The sequence below is a fragment of the Emys orbicularis genome, chromosome 4 (assembly GCF_028017835.1).
Source record: "Emys orbicularis isolate rEmyOrb1 chromosome 4, rEmyOrb1.hap1, whole genome shotgun sequence".
Taxonomy (NCBI): Eukaryota; Metazoa; Chordata; order Testudines; family Emydidae; genus Emys; species Emys orbicularis.
In genome coordinates, this window is record NC_088686.1 from 26,031,969 (window position 1) to 26,049,986 (window position 18,018).

Sequence of the window (18,018 nt, forward strand, 5' to 3'; positions counted from 1 at the left end):
AGTTGGTTCAATATAGCTATAGCACTGACCAGACAGAAAGAAAAAGGAAAATAAATGTTTCTGCTTATTACCCTAACCTTAAAATAGCAACATAAACATCGGTTTCAGAGTAGCAGCCGTGTTCTTCTCATGCTATTTGTAACAGGTCACAATTTATTCTTTCTGCTAGAAAGAATAATAGGCTTTGATTCAAACTTCAGGTGTGTGATAATGGTTTTTAAAAGTTTATTACTAGAATTGATTGAAATTTGTCAAACATTTGAGCTTTTTAACAAAAACTGAAATTTTGTGAAAAATGTTCCCTATTTTTTCACTCAGTTCAACTTATTATTTTATTAATGATTAGACCTATATTCTAGAAGAGAGAGAAACTTATGGCGTTAGTCAGTTTTCACTAAGGTCTAACTCCATACCCACTTTTACTGAAGTGAATGTGTAAAATACCCATTGATTTAAGCGGGCGCAGAGTTGGACTCATTTCCTCCATTAAGGCTTAAACTGAGTAACAACCATGTATAGATCTCAAGATCTGGCCTATTAGAAGTCTTTTTCTGACTCAAGACATTAGGATTAATTAAACAATAAAAGATGTTGTATGATCATTCCCAGAGAATAAGTAAATAACTGCACTGGGGGAACCTTTGATGGGCTGTCAATGATGGAGGTGTCTGACATGAAAGTGAATGTGTTTAGGAAGCAGTGGTTTGGTGTGTATGCTCCATTGTTCTCTGAGTCTCATAGTTTTGGAGAAATCTATTGAAATGGGTGCAAATGTAACATCATGCCTATGAGTCGGTTGGCAGCATTGCAGATTGACACTGAGTAATTGATGGACACTCTGTTTGACTACAATGGGAGTTGGATTGGAGCTAAGTGAGACCTTGCACTTCAGTGATATTATGTGCCTGATCTTTGTGTACCAAGAAAGCCAATGGGAAGTACTGTGTACAAAAAAGGAAAGCAGGATTAGGCCTTAGATTAGTGTGTGCTTTAGGATGTATCTTGTTCTTTAAGGACTGACTCCTAACTAAGTTGAGTGGTGTGAAGCTTTTCATCCTATGAAGGATTTTCTTTCACAAGACTTGTAAACGACTTTACTGAACAGTGATTTACTAAAGACCTGCTGCCTGGCAACTAAGATCATCTCCAAACGGTGATGGAGAACAGAGGTGATCAGCAATGGTGCTTTTAAATGCCATTCTGATGAGAAAAGTAATTTAGGAGTCACTTCCATCTCAGTAATGAAAATTGGGCAAGGGAATAAGGGATTTCATTTTGTGAGTGAACTAACAATGCAAATACCAGGATTTTTAATTTAGGTTTAAATGGCATAATAGTTTCTCATTTTGATGCATCATTAGTCATATTGCTTGTTAATGAGGGATTCACATTTTTCCTTGGTTAGCTTTAGACCTTGATAGCGAAGTCTGATGAATGTGTAAATGTTTATGAATGTCTGTGAGGTAATTGCACCAGTTTAATTGAAACGCTTTTCTTCTGCAGCCAGGAAAAAAACAGACTTTTTCTGTCATATAAATAATGGTGCTGAGATGTGCTTTATGGGCTGTTGGAGGAAACCAGTTTTCATAGAACAAGTTACATTTTGAAACAAATTTTTCTTTTAAAGAAAATTGTAGTAGGAAACTAAAACTGTTTAGTGCTCATGAGAGGGACTGGAGCAACAGCACTGAAAGTGTAGCCCAAATAGGTCAAGATTTTCTACTCTGCCCCACTAATGTGCCTTACCCTTGACCTGGAAAGACCATTACTGAGGTGGTTAAGTTTCTTTACTTCAAAGAGATGTTTGTATCCTGTGAAGAGAGAATTTGCTCAGACAGCACAGGGTTGTGCTTTAGAACCAGAGGTCTCTGGTTCAATCCCTACTGCTGACTTCACATTTGCACTGATTTCAATGGGAGCTGGATTGGCCACTCGTATAGAAATGGATTTCTCCAAAACTATGAGACTTAGAGAGAACAATGGAGCAACAAGGAGCATGAACGCCCATTCACTGCTTCCTAAACACATTCATTTTCATATTGGACACTTCCGATGCTGACAGCCCATTGAAGGTTCTCTCACTGGTTTGTTCCATTTTTCTTTATCTAAAGGCCTGATTCAGTGTAGACTGAATTCAGTGGGCATCTTTACATTGATCTCCAGGGCATTGGATCAGACTCATGAACAGCAACCAAGCCTTGTCTAAACACAGAAGTTGCACCAGTTCGACTAAAATTGGTTTTAAAACTGATTTAGTTAAACAAATGCAAACCCCTGTGTGGAGTCTTGGTTTTATTGGTTTAATTTGTGCCTGTAAATTTACCAACACAAACTAAACTGCTATAAACCAGGTTGAAACCAGAATAGTGTCCATGCTGGGGTTTGCACCAATCTCTTTAATCAGTGTAAAATCACATCTTTAGCTAAATCAGTGCAACCTTGTGTGTAGACCAGGCAAAGGTGTGGTTGCCTTAAATTGTTTGGCAAGACGGATTGTCACAGGGCAGCTGGCACCTTTAAGTGAAGCATGCCCAGCTCTCCTGCACCAGAACAGGTGTCCCCAATTTGGCCAATAAAGGGGGTGAGGCAGCACCTGGGGCCATAAAGGATCAGGGAGAATTGGAAGTCAGAAGAGCAGCAAGAGGGGTTTGCTGTTTGATCTCCCCAAGCTAGAGAGAGCTTGGGTCAGAGGGCTGAAGGCAGAAAAGCAGGGAAGGGCGTTATCTGCTAACTCCCAAGCTGGAGAGCCACGGACCAGAGAGGGCTGAACAGGGGAGCAGAAGAGGAGCTTTCCTGCTGATGTCTCCATGCTGCAGAGTGGGAGCCAGAGGGCTGAAGGCAGGATATCAGCAGAGGGGGTAGCCTGCTGGCTTCCAAGTAGGGTTGCCAGCATTCTAATTGCAGAAAACCAAACACCCTTGCCCTTCCCCTTCTCCAAGGTCCCCCTCCTGCTCACTCCATCCCCCCTCCCCCCGTCATTCGCTCTCCCCCACCCTTGCTCACTCGCTCAGTTTCAGCAGGCTGGGGCAGGGGATTTGTGGTGCAGAAGGGGGTGAGGACTCCGGCTGGGAGTGTGGGCTCTGGGGTGGGGCCAGGGATGAGGGGTTTGGGGTGCAGGAGGGGATGGGGGGTGGGGCCCAGTGGTTTGGAGTGTGGGAGGGGGTTCCAGGATGGGGAAGGGGATTAACATAAGAACATAAGAACATAAGAAAGGCCGTACTGGGTCAGACCAAAGGTCCATCTAGCCCAGTATCTGTCTACCGACAGTGGCCAATGCCAGGTGCCCCAGAGGGAGTGAACCTAACAGGCAATGATCAAGTGATCTCTCTCCTGCCATCCATCTCCATCCTCTGACGAACAGAGGCTAGGGACACCATTCTTACCCATCCTGGCTAATAGCCATTTATGGACTTAGCCACCATGAATTTATCCAGTCCCCTTTTAAACATTGTTATAGTCCTAGCCTTCACAACCTCCTCAGGTAAGGAGTTCCACAAGTTGACTGTGCGCTGCGTGAAGAAGAACTTCCTTTTATTTGTTTTAAACCTGCTGCCTATTAATTTCTTTTGGTGACCCCTAGTTCTTGTATTATGGGAATAAGTAAATAACTTTTCCTTATCCACTTTCTCAACATCACTCATGATTTTATACACCTCTATCATGTCCCCCCTTAGTCTTCTCTTTTCCAAACTGAAGAGTCCTAGCCTCTTTAATCTTTCCTCATATGGGACCCTCTCTAAACCCTTAATCATTTTAGTTGCTCTTTTCTGAACCTTTTCTAGTGCTAGAATATCTTTTTTGAGGTGAGGAGACCACATCTGTACACAGTATTCGAGATGTGGGCGAACCATGGATTTATATAAGGGCAATAATATATTCTCAGTCTTATTCTCTATCCCCTTTTTAATGATTCCTAACATCCTGTTTGCTTTTTTGACCGCCTCTGCACACTGCGTGGACATCTTTAGAGAACTATCCACGATGACGCCAAGATCTTTTTCCTGACTCGTTGTAGCTAAATTAGCCCCCATCATGTTGTATGTATAGTTGGGGTTATTTTTTCCAATGTGCATTACTTTACATTTATCCACATTAAATTTCATTTGCCATTTTGTTGCCCAATCACTTAGTTTTGTGAGATCTTTTTGAAGTTCTTCGCAATCTGCTTTGGTCTTAACTATCTTGAGTAGTTTAGTATCATCTGCAAACTTTGCCACCTCACTGTTTACCCCTTTCTCCAGATCATTTATGAATAAATTGAATAGGATAGGTCCTAGGACTGACCCTTGGGGAACACCACTAGTTACCCCTCTCCATTCTGAGAATTTACCATTAATTCCTACCCTTTGTTCCCTGTCCTTTAACCAGTTCTCAATCCATGAAAGGACCTTCCCTTTTATCCCATGACAGCTTAATTTACGTAAGAGCCTTTGGTGAGGGACCTTGTCAAAGGCTTTCTGGAAATCTAAGTACACTATGTCCACCGGATCCCCCTTGTCCACATGTTTGTTGACCCCTTCAAAGAACTCTAATAGATTAGTAAGACACGATTTCCCTTTACAGAAACCATGTTGACTATTGCTCAAGAGTTTATGTTTTTCTATGTGTCTGACAATTTTGTTCTTTACTATTGTTTCAACTAATTTGCCCGGTACCGACGTTAGACTTACCGGTCTGTAATTGCCGGGATCACCCCTAGAGCCCTTTTTAAATATTGGCGTTACATTAGCTAACTTCCAGTCATTGGGTACCGAAGCCGATTTAAAGGACAGGTTACAAACCTTAGTTAATAGTTCCGCAACTTCACATTTGAGTTCTTTCAGAACTCTTGGGTGAATGCCATCTGGTCCCGGTGACTTGTTAATGTTGAGTTTATCAATTAATTCCAAAACCTCCTCTAGTGATACTTCAATCTGTGACAGTTCCTCAGATTTGTCACCTACAAAAGCCAGCTCAGGTTTGGGAATCTCCCTAACATCCTCAGCCGTGAAGACTGAAGCAAAGAATCCATTTAGTTTCTCCGCAATGACTTTATCATCTTTAAGCGCTCCTTTTGTATTTTCATCGTCAAGGGGCCCCACTGGTTGTTTAGCAGGCTTCCTGCTTCTGATGTACTTAAAAAACATTTTGTTATTACCTTTGGAGTTTTTGGCTAGCCGTTCTTCAAACTCCTCTTTGGCTTTTCTTATTACACTCTTGCACTTAAGTTGGCAGTGTTTGTGCTCCTTTCTATTTGCCTCACTAGGATTTGACTTCCACTTTTTAAAGGAAGTCTTTTTATCTCTCACTGCTTCTTTTACATGGTTGTTAAGCCACGGTGGCTCTTTTTTAGTTCTTTTACTGTTTTTCTTAATTTGGGGTATACATTGAAGTTGAGCCTCTATTATGGTGTCTTTAAAAAGGGCCCACGCAACTTGCAGGGATTTCACTTTAGTCACTGAACCTTTTAACTTTTGTCTAACTAACCCCCTCATTTTTGTATAGTTCCCCCTTTTGAAATTAAAGGCCACAGTGTTGGGCAGTTGAGGTGTTCTTCCCACCACAGGCATGTTGAATGCTATTGTATTATGGTCACTATTTCCAAGCGGTCCCGCTATAGTTACCTCTTGGACCAGCTCCTGCGCTCCACTCAGGATTAAATCTAGAGTCACCTCTCCCCTTGTGGGTTCCCGTACCAGCTGCTCCATGAAGCAGTCATTTAAAGTATCGAGAAATTTTATCTCTGCATTTCGTCCTGAAGTGAAATGTTCCCAGTCAATATGGGGATAATTGAAATCCCCCACTATTATTGGGTTCTTAATTTTGATAGCCTCTCTAATTTCCCTTAGCATTTCATCATCACTATTACTGTCCTGGTCAGGTGGTCGATAATAGATCCCTAATGTTATATTTTTACTAGAGCATGAAATTTCTATCCATAGAGACTCTATGGAACCTGTGGATTCGCTTAAGATTTTTACTTCATTTGAATCTACACTTTCTTTAACATATAGTGCCACTCCTCCCCCTGCACGGCCTGTTCTGTCCTTCCGATATATTTTGTACCCCGGAATGATTGTGTCCCATTGATTGCTCTCAGTCCACCAGGTTTCTGTGATGCCTATTATATCTATATCCTCCTTTATCACAAGGCACTCTAGTTCACCCATCTTATTATTTAGACTTCTGGCATTTGTGTACAAGCACTTTAAAAACTTGTCCCTGTTTATTAGCCTGTCTTTTTCTGATGTGCCAGATTCTTTTTTATGTGGCTGTTTATCATCTGATCCGGCCCTTACATTATACTTTTCAGTCCTCTGCTCCTGACTATAACCTGGAGATTCTCTATCATCAGACTCTCCCCTAAGGGAAGTCTGTGTCCGATCCACACGCTCCTCTGCAGCAGTCGGCTTTCCCCCATCTCCTAGTTTAAAAACTGCTCTACAACCTTTTTAATGTTTAGTGCCAGCAGTCTGGTTCCACTTTGGTTTAGGTGGAGCCCATCTCTCCTGTATAGGCTCCTCCCATCCCAGAAGTTTCCCCAGTTCCTAATGAACGTGAACCCCTCCTCTCTACACCATCGTCTCATCCACGCATTGAGACTCTGAAGCTCTGCCTGCCTACCTGGCCCTGCGCGTGGAACTGGGAGCATTTCTGAAAATGCCACCATAGAGGTCCTGGATTTCAGTCTCTTCCCTAGCAGCCTAAATTTGGCTTCCAGGACATCTCTCCTACCCTTCCCTATGTCATTGGTACCTACATGTACCACGACCACCGGCTCCTCCCCAGCACTACACATAAGTCTATCTAGATGCCTCGAGAGATCCGCAACCTTCGCACCAGGCAGGCAAGTCACCATACGGTTCTCCCGGTCATCACAGACCCAGCTATCTACATTTCTAATAATCGAATCTCCCATTACTAACACCTGCCTTTTCCTAGAAACTGGAGTTCCCTCCCCCGGAGAGGCAACCTCAGTGCGAGAGGCAACCCCAGAACCATCTGGAAGGAGGGTCCCAACTATGGGAAAGTTTCCCTCTGCTTCCATTGACTGCTCTACTTCCCTGGGCCCTTCTTCCTCCTTAACAGCACAGGTGCTGTCTAAGCGGAGGTGGGACAATTCTACAGTGTCCCGGAAAGCCTCATCAACATACCTCTCTGCCTCTCTCAGCTCCTCCAGTTCCGCCACCCTGGCCTCCAAAGTCCGTACATGGTCTCTGAGGGCCAGGAGCTCCTTGCACCGACTGCACACATACGCCACCCGCCCACAGGGCAGGTAATCATACATGCAACAGTCGGTGCAATAAACTGGATAGCCCCCACTCTGCTGCTGGGCTTCTGCCTGCATTTTATCCTAGTTAGTGAAAGGGTGGTTTACAGAAGGAAGTTTTGGAATGTGGTTTGGTTTATAGGTTTTAGGGGGGGGCCACGGGGATGGGGTTACGGCTGGCGAGGGACTCCCACTCCCTTCCCACTCCCCTTCTAAACTCCCTTGCGAAACTCCCTGTTAGCAGCCCCTGGTCGCAAAGCTCCCTGGTCGCTTGTGCGCGGCTTTATAAAGCCCTGGCCTGAGTGAATGCCCCGCCCACTGAGTAAGGCTCAGCCAATTACCAGAGGCTTCGAGCTTTCAAACCTGCCTCCAACTGCCAGCCAGAGCACACGGTCCCTCAAACAACCAACCAAACAAACACAAGCTCAGCACACAGCAAGTAACCCCCAAACTCAAACAAACACACACTACAGACAGTCACTTACCCCACAGATGCTGTATTAGCTCCTCCTTCACCTGGAGAACTCCCTTGCGAAACTCCCTGTTAGCAGCCCCTGTTCGCAAAGCTCCCTGGTCGCTTGTGCGCGGCTTTATAAAGCCCTGGCCTGAGTGAATGCCCCGCCCACTGAGTAAGGCTCAGCCAATTACCAGAGGCTTCGAGCTTTCAAACCTGCCTCCAACTGCCAGCCAGAGCACACGGTCCCTCAAACAACCAACCAAACAAACACAAGCTCAGCACACAGCAAGTAACCCCCAAACTCAAACAAACACACACTACAGACAGTCACTTACCCCACAGATGCTGTATTAGCTCCTCCTTCACCTGGAGAACTCCCTTGCGAAACTCCCTGTTAGCAGCCCCTGTTCGCAAAGCTGTGTGGGTTGGTGTGTGGGAGGGGGTACGGGCTCCGGGAGTGGACTTGGGGGTGCAGGTGCTGGGGTGGGGTCAGAAATGAGGGATTAAGGATGCAGGAGGGGGCTCTGGGCTGGAGTGCAGGGGTGTGAGGGCTCCGAGCAGACCCTGGAGTGGGGCTGGGGATGATGGGTTTGGGGTGCAGGAGGTGGCTCAGGGCTGGGGCAGGGGGGTGGGGTGCGGGAGGGAGTACGGGCTCCAGTTTGGATGTGGGAGGGGGTTCTGAGCTGGGGCAGGGGGTTAGGGCGCGGGAGAGGGGTCAGGATGTGGGTTCCGGGCGGCACTGACCTCAGGTGGCTCCTAGGAGCTGGAGGGATGGCCAGGGTCTCCGCATGCTGCCCCCGCAGCTCCCATTGGCCGTGGTTCCCCCCTGGCCTCCCCTCTGCCTAGGAGCCAGAGGGACATGCTGGCTGCTTCCCGGGAGCCAGGCACGGAGCCGGCCTGCCCCGCTGGAAGGGCTGGGGTTGCTGCCTGGCAGAAGGACAGGAGAGGACTGAAGAAGAGCCCAGATGTGGTGGAAGATGCTGCAGTATGGTATGTGTCATGTTGATGAACTAGAAGTTGTGTGATCTTAATTACTATATGCACTAAGGGGCGATACATGGACCATGTTTTGGGACTTTTGTACAGATACATGCACTGTGTTTTTCTGATAAACCAGCTCCAGGAGGGGTATTATTGAGCTAAGAGAGCCTTTTGTGGAGTGCTTAGGGGCCCGAAAGGGGAAGTGGGATACTAACCCTGGCATTAGAGCACCCAGCCGCAAGGGGGCACTCAGGGATAAGGGGGATTCATTCACAGGGATATTTTGACTTTGCTGTCAGTGCAACCTGTAATGTGCTAGAGAAAATGAACACTCGGTCCAAAGTACCAGGACCCTTCTCAATGGGAACAACTCATCTTGTGGCAGGAGAGCAAGATGCTGAAAGATGGAAATAAATAGCCACAAACTGCCCATCTCTATCCATATTCACCCCGTCCCTTCCAGGTTTGTGTCAGAAAGTGGCATGTTTCTATCAGTGCAGTTTGTAAGCTTACAATGCAGCAGAATTACATGTTGGGCCGTGCACTCTAATCCCCAGAAAGGGATGCATTGTCCTTCTCGAATGGAGCATTACGGATAAGACCCTATGCATCTGTGATCACTCTAGCACATAGCAAGGACTTTAAAATTCCTTGCTGTACTATTTGCCTTTTTTCAGAGTAGCAGCCGTGTTAGTCTGTATCCGCAAAAAGAACAGGAGTACTTGTGGCACCTTAGAGACTAACAAATTTATTAGAGCATAAGCTTTCGTGGGCTACAGCCCACTTCTTCGGATGCATCTAATAAATTTGTTAGTCTCTAAGGTGCCACAAGTACTCCTGTTCTATTTGCCTTTGTTGTTCATGTGCATGCACATATGCATGTGTTCGACTCAGATGCAAGAGGGAACAGTACACCATGCCCAGAAATGTCAAGGCAAAATGGAGGTCAATGGTAGATAACACAATGATGGGATCCAGCATTGAGACTGCTGGAGCCACATGTTCATATGTGATAGGTGAGGTGCAGGTTGTAGCTTGCACAGCCAGCCAGGACAAATCCTCTGTTTCAATATAATCAGCCAAGAAATGATTACACATTAGACCCGTGGGACATTGACTCTTCACTTGTGAAATGCAAAAGTTGGGAAAACAAGACAATAATCACTTCTGATGCCATCTTACAATTCCAAGGAAAGTGTCAATGCGCAATCTGTGCAAATCATTCTATGGCAACTGATTGCAAAGGGATAAAACACTTCTAGCAGGTTAAACTATGTGGCAGTAATATCCAGTTCTTTAGGATGACTGCCATGAAGACTAGTCATCTCTGCACAGCTTGTAAAAGGAATAGGGTTAGCGGGCTGTAGCTGTGAACTCATTAGATCACACTGGATCTTTTTAGAATAATATAGTATTTGAGAGCTGAGAAACAGAGTTCCCAAACAGATCACTGCAAGAAAAAAATCTCTACCGTCGATGATGGGAACATGGTGTATGTGCTCTAAGGAAACCAAACTTTTCTGCTGTAAAATGGGACCAAGCAATGGAAGTACACCCACCACCAATGCTGCAGCGACAAGAGTTCTAAAGGTTTTGGCTATGGTCAGCCCCTGGGATTACTGGGGTGTTTTTTTGTCTGAAGAGTTGAGCTGATTTATGAGACATTCCATTAAATTTTATTGCACCAATGATTTTTCTTTAGTTCTTTTGAAGTGGAAAATACCATTTTTGCAGCAAATGCAAGTCAAAACTCTTAATGGAGCATAAAAATCCCAAAGGTCATGCTTTTATAGCTTTAAAATGGAGGCCAATGCATTGCTTGATGCTCTTAAAATACATACAGTTAATGGCATGTTTATGGTAAAAAAATGATATAATCCCAGATCCTTCATTTCATCCTCAGGTATACTGGATCTTTTAAAAACAATTCTGCTGGTTCTAAGAGTATCTCATTTCAGATTCACCAAGTGAGGGAACTAGACAGAGACTCCCTCGTAAGGGGACCGTTATAATACATGATCATTTTGTGGTCATTGTGGGTATTATTTTCCATAGAATGTGTGTGATTTACAACATTTATTTGTATGGCATGTAGAATATTTATTCAAGACTCCGTGTGTACAAGAAATTCTTAGCCAAACAAGAGATGGTGTCACTTACACGTGAGAGCTTTCATAAATGAGAATGTCAATATTTAAAAACTCTTATTACTCTCCAATTGCCAATTGGAATATCCAATGTAGTCTTAAAAGGAGAGCTAGAAAATGGTTTCTGGTGTATTCTGATTGGTGCATGCTACTTTTCTTTTAATAATATATTTTTATTTTGCAGGAATGAGGTCAGAGTTCACGTGAATAATTTCCCCATCTGCATATTAATGTGGTTTTTTTTTTTTTAGTGATCTGAAATTTAGATGAACTTGGGCAAAATAAAATATCTGCCCAGTCTATCTGTGAATGCTTAATCTCCAACCACTTGACAATGTTTTTCCAGAATTGAGGAAAGGAAAAGCATTTAAACTATGATGGTCATTTTAACCATTATTTCAGGGAAAAGTTATTATGGGAACAGGCCACAGAATAGAAATGGTCACAAGGAAAAGCTAATAAAGAATTCTAAGCAGAATGAGCATTATTTTCCTTCCTCTGGTTAATACAGATTGTCCTATTTTCTCTCTTTGTCTTTGCAGCAATCTAGCTCTGGGGATTTGAGGACTCTAAGAAAAGGGTTATCCCCGTACCACTCTGAGTCACAGCTGTCATCACTGCCGCAGTATCAGGATGCCATGCAAAATGTAAGAGCCATTTAGCTACCTGGTGTATTTATACAGACAAGAATCTTAAATTTCTGAGAAGAGAGAGAGCCTGAGCTCAGGCATGAATGCAGATATCTGGCAGGTTGATAGGTCGTCCCTTCAGAACCAAATTCTACCCTGAAATCAATGGTGTGAAACAGAATAAAATCTGGCCCTTTATCACAAGACTTACTCAATTTTACAGGTTGCAGATTTCCAGAGACACAGGAAAGTCTGGAAACATTGATCTTAACCCATGAAATGTTGAGCTCAGGATTTTTCTAGTTGAGGTTTCTCAGGTAACTCAGAAACCTGTCACTAAGTGCCTATCTGAAAACAAAGGGGGTCCAATCAAATCTGATGCTTCTTTTCTTAAACTCTTATGGTCCGTGTCAAAAAATCTGACATTGGATAAGACAAAAGACGTTGCCAGGTTTCTAACAATTAGTAGTCAGGATCTGTTGTGCTCAAGTTCTTAGTGCTTTCTGTTTACCCTATGCTGCTTCTGTACAGCAAGTAAGTTTATGTAACAAGATGGGCCTGCTCTGTTTCCTCTAAAATGACAAAGGAGGTGAAAAGTCTTGAGTTTGCTAAACAATATGCTGTTATCTTCCTGGCTCCTCCTTTCAGTCCCACAACACCCACTAATTATTGTGCAAAATGTAGCTGATGAGAACATACCAAACAATCCTTTATGCTCATCTTCCAAAAAGATCGAGGCACCTCTGAATGTTATACTTGTTCAATTATATTGCGGTGAGGATTACTCAGTACGGGTAGCCCTGGTGGTGTCCAGACACATGCTGGCTGTAAAGCGATATGAAATTGATCCAGGGTCTGATTCGGACATTGTGCTGATCATAGCTTTGAGTGCTCATTACTTTTCAGGATTCATACATTCCAAGTCCACAAGGGACCATTGTAAGCATCTAGTTTGACCTCCTGAATAACATAGGCCATAGAACTTCTCCAAAAATAATTCCTAGAGCATAACCTTTAGAAAAACATCGTCTTGATTTTAAAATTGTCAGTGATGGAGAATCCACCATGACTCTTGGTTAATTGTTCCAGTAGTTGATTACCTTCACTGTTAAAATTTTATGTCTTATTTCCAAGCTGAATTTGACTAGCTTCAACTTCCAGCCAGTGGATTGTGTTATATCTTTCTCTGTTAGACTGAAGAGCCTATTATTAAATATTTGTTTCCCATGTAGGTTCTTATAGACTATAACCAAGTCATCTCTTAATCTTCTCTTTGTTAAGCTAAATAGATTGAGCTCCCTGAGTCTGTTGCTACAAGGCAGGTTTTCTAATCCTTTAATCGTTCGTGTGGCTCTTCTCTGAATCCTCTCCAATGTATCAACATCCTTCTTCAGTTGTTGACACCAGAACTGCACGCAGTATTCCATCAGTGGTCTCACCATTGCCAAATACAGAGGTAAAATAACCTCTAGTCCCACTCAAGATTCTCCAGTCTATGCATCCAAGGATGCTATGGGAGTTGGAGTTTGGGAGGCAGGAGTCTGGGGAGTCTCCTAGATTTTTTTATGGACACTGTTAAGTGATATGGATTTTCTATTATATATTCTGTCTATTCCTGCATAGGGAGGCTGGGATGGGGATTTTTAAAAAAAAAAATATCTAAATCAGTTTAAAAAGAATAAATAATAACTACTCCAGGTACTTGCTTGCTGTATAATAAGGTGGCTGAGGCACAGGTCTGGGAGTCAGGAAATCTGGGTTCTCTTCCAGACTCTCTCTCCTGTGTGAACTTGTGCAAGTTATTTCACCTCTCTGTGCCTCCATTTCCTCAGCTATAAAAGAGGAGAAATAATTACCAACTCCATGGAGGTGTTTTTAAGGCTTAATTCTTTGCTTAAGGAGCTTTTGACAGACTATGTTACATAAGTGCAAGGCATTATTATTTAATTTTTGGAATGCTATTTCATTTGTTAAGGGATTGCTCAAGAGTTCATCTGTTATGGTCAGATGTCTTCTCCAGAATTAATCTAATAATGAATTAGGATTGTGAGATGTAATTTGAGTTGCCCATACGTGGTAAGTCCTCATGTCTTTCTTTTTTTTTAAATTGATCGTATAAATATGCTTAATCGTTGTGTTCCTTTAATACTCTGCTGAACAAACGTTTGCCTCTTAGGGATGGGGCAGAAGATATCATGGCATTTAAGCAATTCAGTTTCTAACGGTGTGAAATCTCACTTGCAGGTTTTTGGTGTATGAGCTTTCACTGAGTCAGGTGTTTGTACCAAAGCTAAAGATAAACTCTAGGGGCGAGGTGCTGCACAGAACTCACAGCCCAAGGGGATGGAGAGCGAAGATGGCTTTTGCGCCTCAGCACTGTCATAGTTTACACAGCTCTGGGGGTCTGTCTAAGTTACAGCAGCCTCCTGCATCTCCCCTAGGGATGCAGCACTTCCCAGAATCTCTGCAGCACTGCATGCTATGGCCCTACCCCAACACAACCCTCCCATCTAAAGCTCCACTCCAGGCACGTCCTCAATGGCCTTCTTCCACAGTATCTGTACTAGGAGAATCCTCCATTGGCAGAACCCAGGGCTTTGGAGCAACTTTACACCACCCTGGCCCTTTTATCCAGAGTAAAGGGGCCAGAGCAGGGAGAAGGTTCTCAGTCTAGAGATTTTGAAGTATGCTAAATAGCTCTTGTAATGGGTCAGCATAATAGTTTATTCCTGTAAATAAAACCCGATCTGTGACAATAATGCTTAACATGGGTAGACTATCTCTGCTGGGCTGACAAATTATAGCACGCAAAGTGCCAGTGTATTGTTGGGATTGGAGAGTAGGAAACTTTAAGGATCCTATTTAAATTGGTGGAAGCAGGAAGCTACTTTTTGATGTTGTCTCTTTGGGGAGATTGAGAAAAGGCCCTGTAAAACTAATACGCCACTACAAGAGAGGCCCATGCTTATAACTATCAACCCCCAATGTATGGCTTTGGACCTTTAGACCACACTTGGGTCAGGTTTTCAAGTTTTTCTTCAGAACCATAAGGCTAGAAACATCCCTTTTTTTTTTTTTTTTTTTTTTTTTTTAAAGTAAGTGGAGATTCTCACATGTCCACATGAGTCCAGCAGCTGGGGTTTTAAGAAAAACACAATTTTTTCTGATACTTGTAATAAAAACGCAAGAGTTGGCAACACTGGGAAATCTTCTAATTGTAAGCCGGGGGCAGGAGAGAAGTGGTGGTGCTTTTCCAAGCTCTGCTCATCAAAGAAGCTGTGCCTACTCTCAGCAGATTGTGCAGCTGTTCAGAATGACTCTGCATGGTCTCTGTGCGCCGTTGGGCTCCTTGCAGAGGGTGGGGCAAGGAGGGGAAGAGTAAGTGGTGCTCTCCAGGATGCCAACCACTGTGGCACCAAGATGAGACCTCACTCATTTTTGTGACCAGATTGTGACCTTCCCTTTCTTACCTGGGGACAAAAGAATTAACAATATTACATTGAAATTATAATCACTGGGCATCTGAGTTCACACCTCACTGAGATGAATGGGGCAGTCCACACCCCTCAGAGCTGTTGTTCTATGCCCTTTGCAGACTCATCTCTGTTTCAGGTTCATTTAGTTCCCATTTTGTTAAGGTTTTCTTTGCAGCCATAACAGCTAGGCTTGCTTTTTATTAAAATGAAAGCTGAGATCCTGGAGACCAAGAGAGTAGTTTTAGAAAAGTGCCGGTACGGCATACAGAGCATGTATTGGCTGTTTCTGAGCCTTGAATATAAGATTCTGGATGCAGTTCTCACCTTTTAAATAAGAGAACACTGCTTCAGAGCTCTGTAGCATGAGTGCACAGCACTCAAGCATCCAGGCCTCTTTCATATTGCTTTTTACAAATGAATACCTAAGAAAAGAAGAGGTAACTTAATACCAGTCTAGACTCACATTCCTACAAATTCAGGTGTCTTTACTCCAGCAACTTCAAACCCCAATTTAGAGGGGCCAGTTATTGGGGTTTGCTATGTTTTTTACAGCCTTCTCAGAGGTATCATCTTGCTATTCAGAGCAAATGCTACAGTAATAAAAAGGACTCATCCCTCTGTAATGGGGTACACTCACCCCTCATGAGCACCCCTTGGCCAAGTGTGTGTGCCTGCACTCTTTCTCTCAGATTGTCCCTGCTCTGGGATAGAGCAGTGCCCCAGGGCTCCCTCCCTGGAGACAATGTCTTCGCCCTCTTCAGCTTCCTGGCTACAGCTCTCCAGCTGGGCCACTATAGTTCAGTTTCCCCTCTGGGGTGCCTCAGTGTCTAGGGCACTTCCCCGCGGCCCCGCACCATCTTCACCCTTACCTCGGGGCCTTCTCTTAATGGAGTCCCAGCAACCAGCTCAAGGCTCCTTCTCGCTCTCCCCGACTTCTGGCAGTGCTGCCCTGTCCAGGGTTCTGTAGCTCCATCAGCCAGCCACACTTCTACAGCTCCAGCAAGGAACTGAACTCCTGCTGGCCCTGAAGCTCTTCTTATACTAGGCTTCTGGGCCCTGATTGGCTGTGGGACACAGCCACTTGAGGCAGCTTAGAGGACCCTCTCCACTGCCCTTTATTGGGGTGGGGTGTGGCAGGGCCATGCGGCCTCCAGCAGGGGGCCTCAGAGGGTCTGGTATACCCCGTCACACCCCCTTTCTGTAATTTTGATTGTGTTGAATCTGGGAAAGTATAAAATATTAGGAAAATATATCCGTTTGTAGAGGTTCTTTCAGAATTAGAATAAAATTCCTAAATCACTGTAATTATTTTGAGCTTTTCTAGCAATCTGGCAATAAAATAAAATGTGTTGGTGTATCTGTGTGTGTATATAAGTATACATGTATATTCTGCAGTAATAGTAATGGGAGACTTTAACTTCCCAGACATATGTTGGAAAAATAATATGGCAAAAAACAAAATTTCCAGTAACTTCTTGGAGTGTATTGTGGACAACTTTTTGTTCCAGGAAATGGAGAATGTAACCAGGGAGACAGCTGTTTTATACTTGATTCTGACTAACAGGAAGGAATTAGTAGTGAATCTGAAGGTGGAAAGCAATTCGGATGAAAGTGATCATGAAATGTTAGTTGTCATGATTCTAAGGAAAAGGAAGGAGTGAGGGCAGCCAAATAAGAACAATGGACTTAAAAAAAGCAGATTTTAACAAACTCGGAAAACTGGCTGGTAAGTTCCCATGGGAAGAAAATCTAAGGGAAAAAGGATTTTTGGAGAACTAGCAACTTCTCAAGGAGACAATATTAAAGGTACAACTGCAAACTATCCCCAATGCAAAGGAAAGATAGGAAGACTAGTAAGAGGCAAATATGACTCCATCAGGAGATCTTTAATGACCTGAAAATCAAAAAGGAATCCTACAAAAATGTGGAAACGTGGACAAATTGCTAAGGAGGAGTACAAAAGAATAGCACAATCATGTAGGGACAAAATCAGAAAGGCTAAGGCACAAAAAGAGTTACACCTAGCAAGGGATGTAAAAGGCATTAAGAAGAGGTTCTTTAAATACATAAGAAGCAAGAGAAAGATGAAGGAAAGTGTAGGTCCTCTACTTAGTGGGGAAGGAGAGCTAATAACTGTGGACATCAAGAAGCTGAGGTGTTCAATGGCTATTTTGTTTCAGACTTTACTGAAAAAGGTAATGGTGACCAGATACTCAACACAAGTAATATTAACCACACGAGGGAAGGAATGCAAGCCCAAATAGGAAAATAACAGGTTAGAGAATATTTAGATAAGTTAGATGTATTCAAGGCTCCAGGGTCTGATGAAATTCATCCTAAGGTAATTAGGAAACTAGCTGAAGCTAGTTGAATCTTGGAACCATTAACAATTATCTTTGAGAGCTCCTGAGGACAGGTGAAGTCCCAGAAGACTGGAGAAGGACAAACATAGTACCTATCTTTAAAAAGGGGAACTCAGGGTACCCATGGAATTATAGACAAGTCAGCCTAACTTTGATACCTGGAAGGATACTGTGTGATGTGGTGTACAGGCCCCATGCTGAACCAGGGTAGGGAGTAGAGCAACTGGGCTAGGGAGGCCCACCCTCAATAGGTGCAAGGCATATTTCCAGTGGAGGAACATTTTCAAAGGGCATTGGTAGCCCAGGAGAAGGGGGAATGAACTGCATGTGACGCCAGGAAGCAACGCTGTTGTGGAGCGCTGTGTAGGGAGTGGCAACTAGCTGTACTAGCACAGGACTTGGGTTCTCCCCGCTCTTTGGGATTTGAAAACCCTGAGACTGATTAACTGAACTGGACACTCAGAGATTGAGAAGAGTCTGACCATGCCCCAAACTAAGGAGTTCCAGATTGATAGGAAGTGACCCAGGGGGTAACATAATTTGGGGTAGTTCTGTAGGTGGCCCTGCTGCTGCCCAGCTGCAGGGGCACACTGTGGTAGACCACTGCACCTGACAGCCCACCCTGACACGTGCCAGAGAAGCCACTTCCCCTAGGATGGCACGAGTCCCCGTACCTTGGCCACCACCTGCTTCTTTTTAGTGATGTACTCTGTGGG

General features: G+C 43.8%; 1 protein-coding gene across 1 annotated transcript in view; it reads left to right on the forward strand.

Annotated features, from left to right (window-relative positions):
• The window catches only part of CCDC85C (coiled-coil domain containing 85C), a 156,318-nt gene that overhangs the window by 119,350 nt on the left and 18,950 nt on the right, over positions 1 to 18,018 (forward strand). The window contains exon 3 of the mRNA XM_065404104.1: positions 11,377 to 11,481. Coding sequence (XP_065260176.1) covers positions 11,377 to 11,481 — 105 coding nt within the window. The remainder of the gene's footprint in view (positions 1 to 11,376; positions 11,482 to 18,018) is intronic.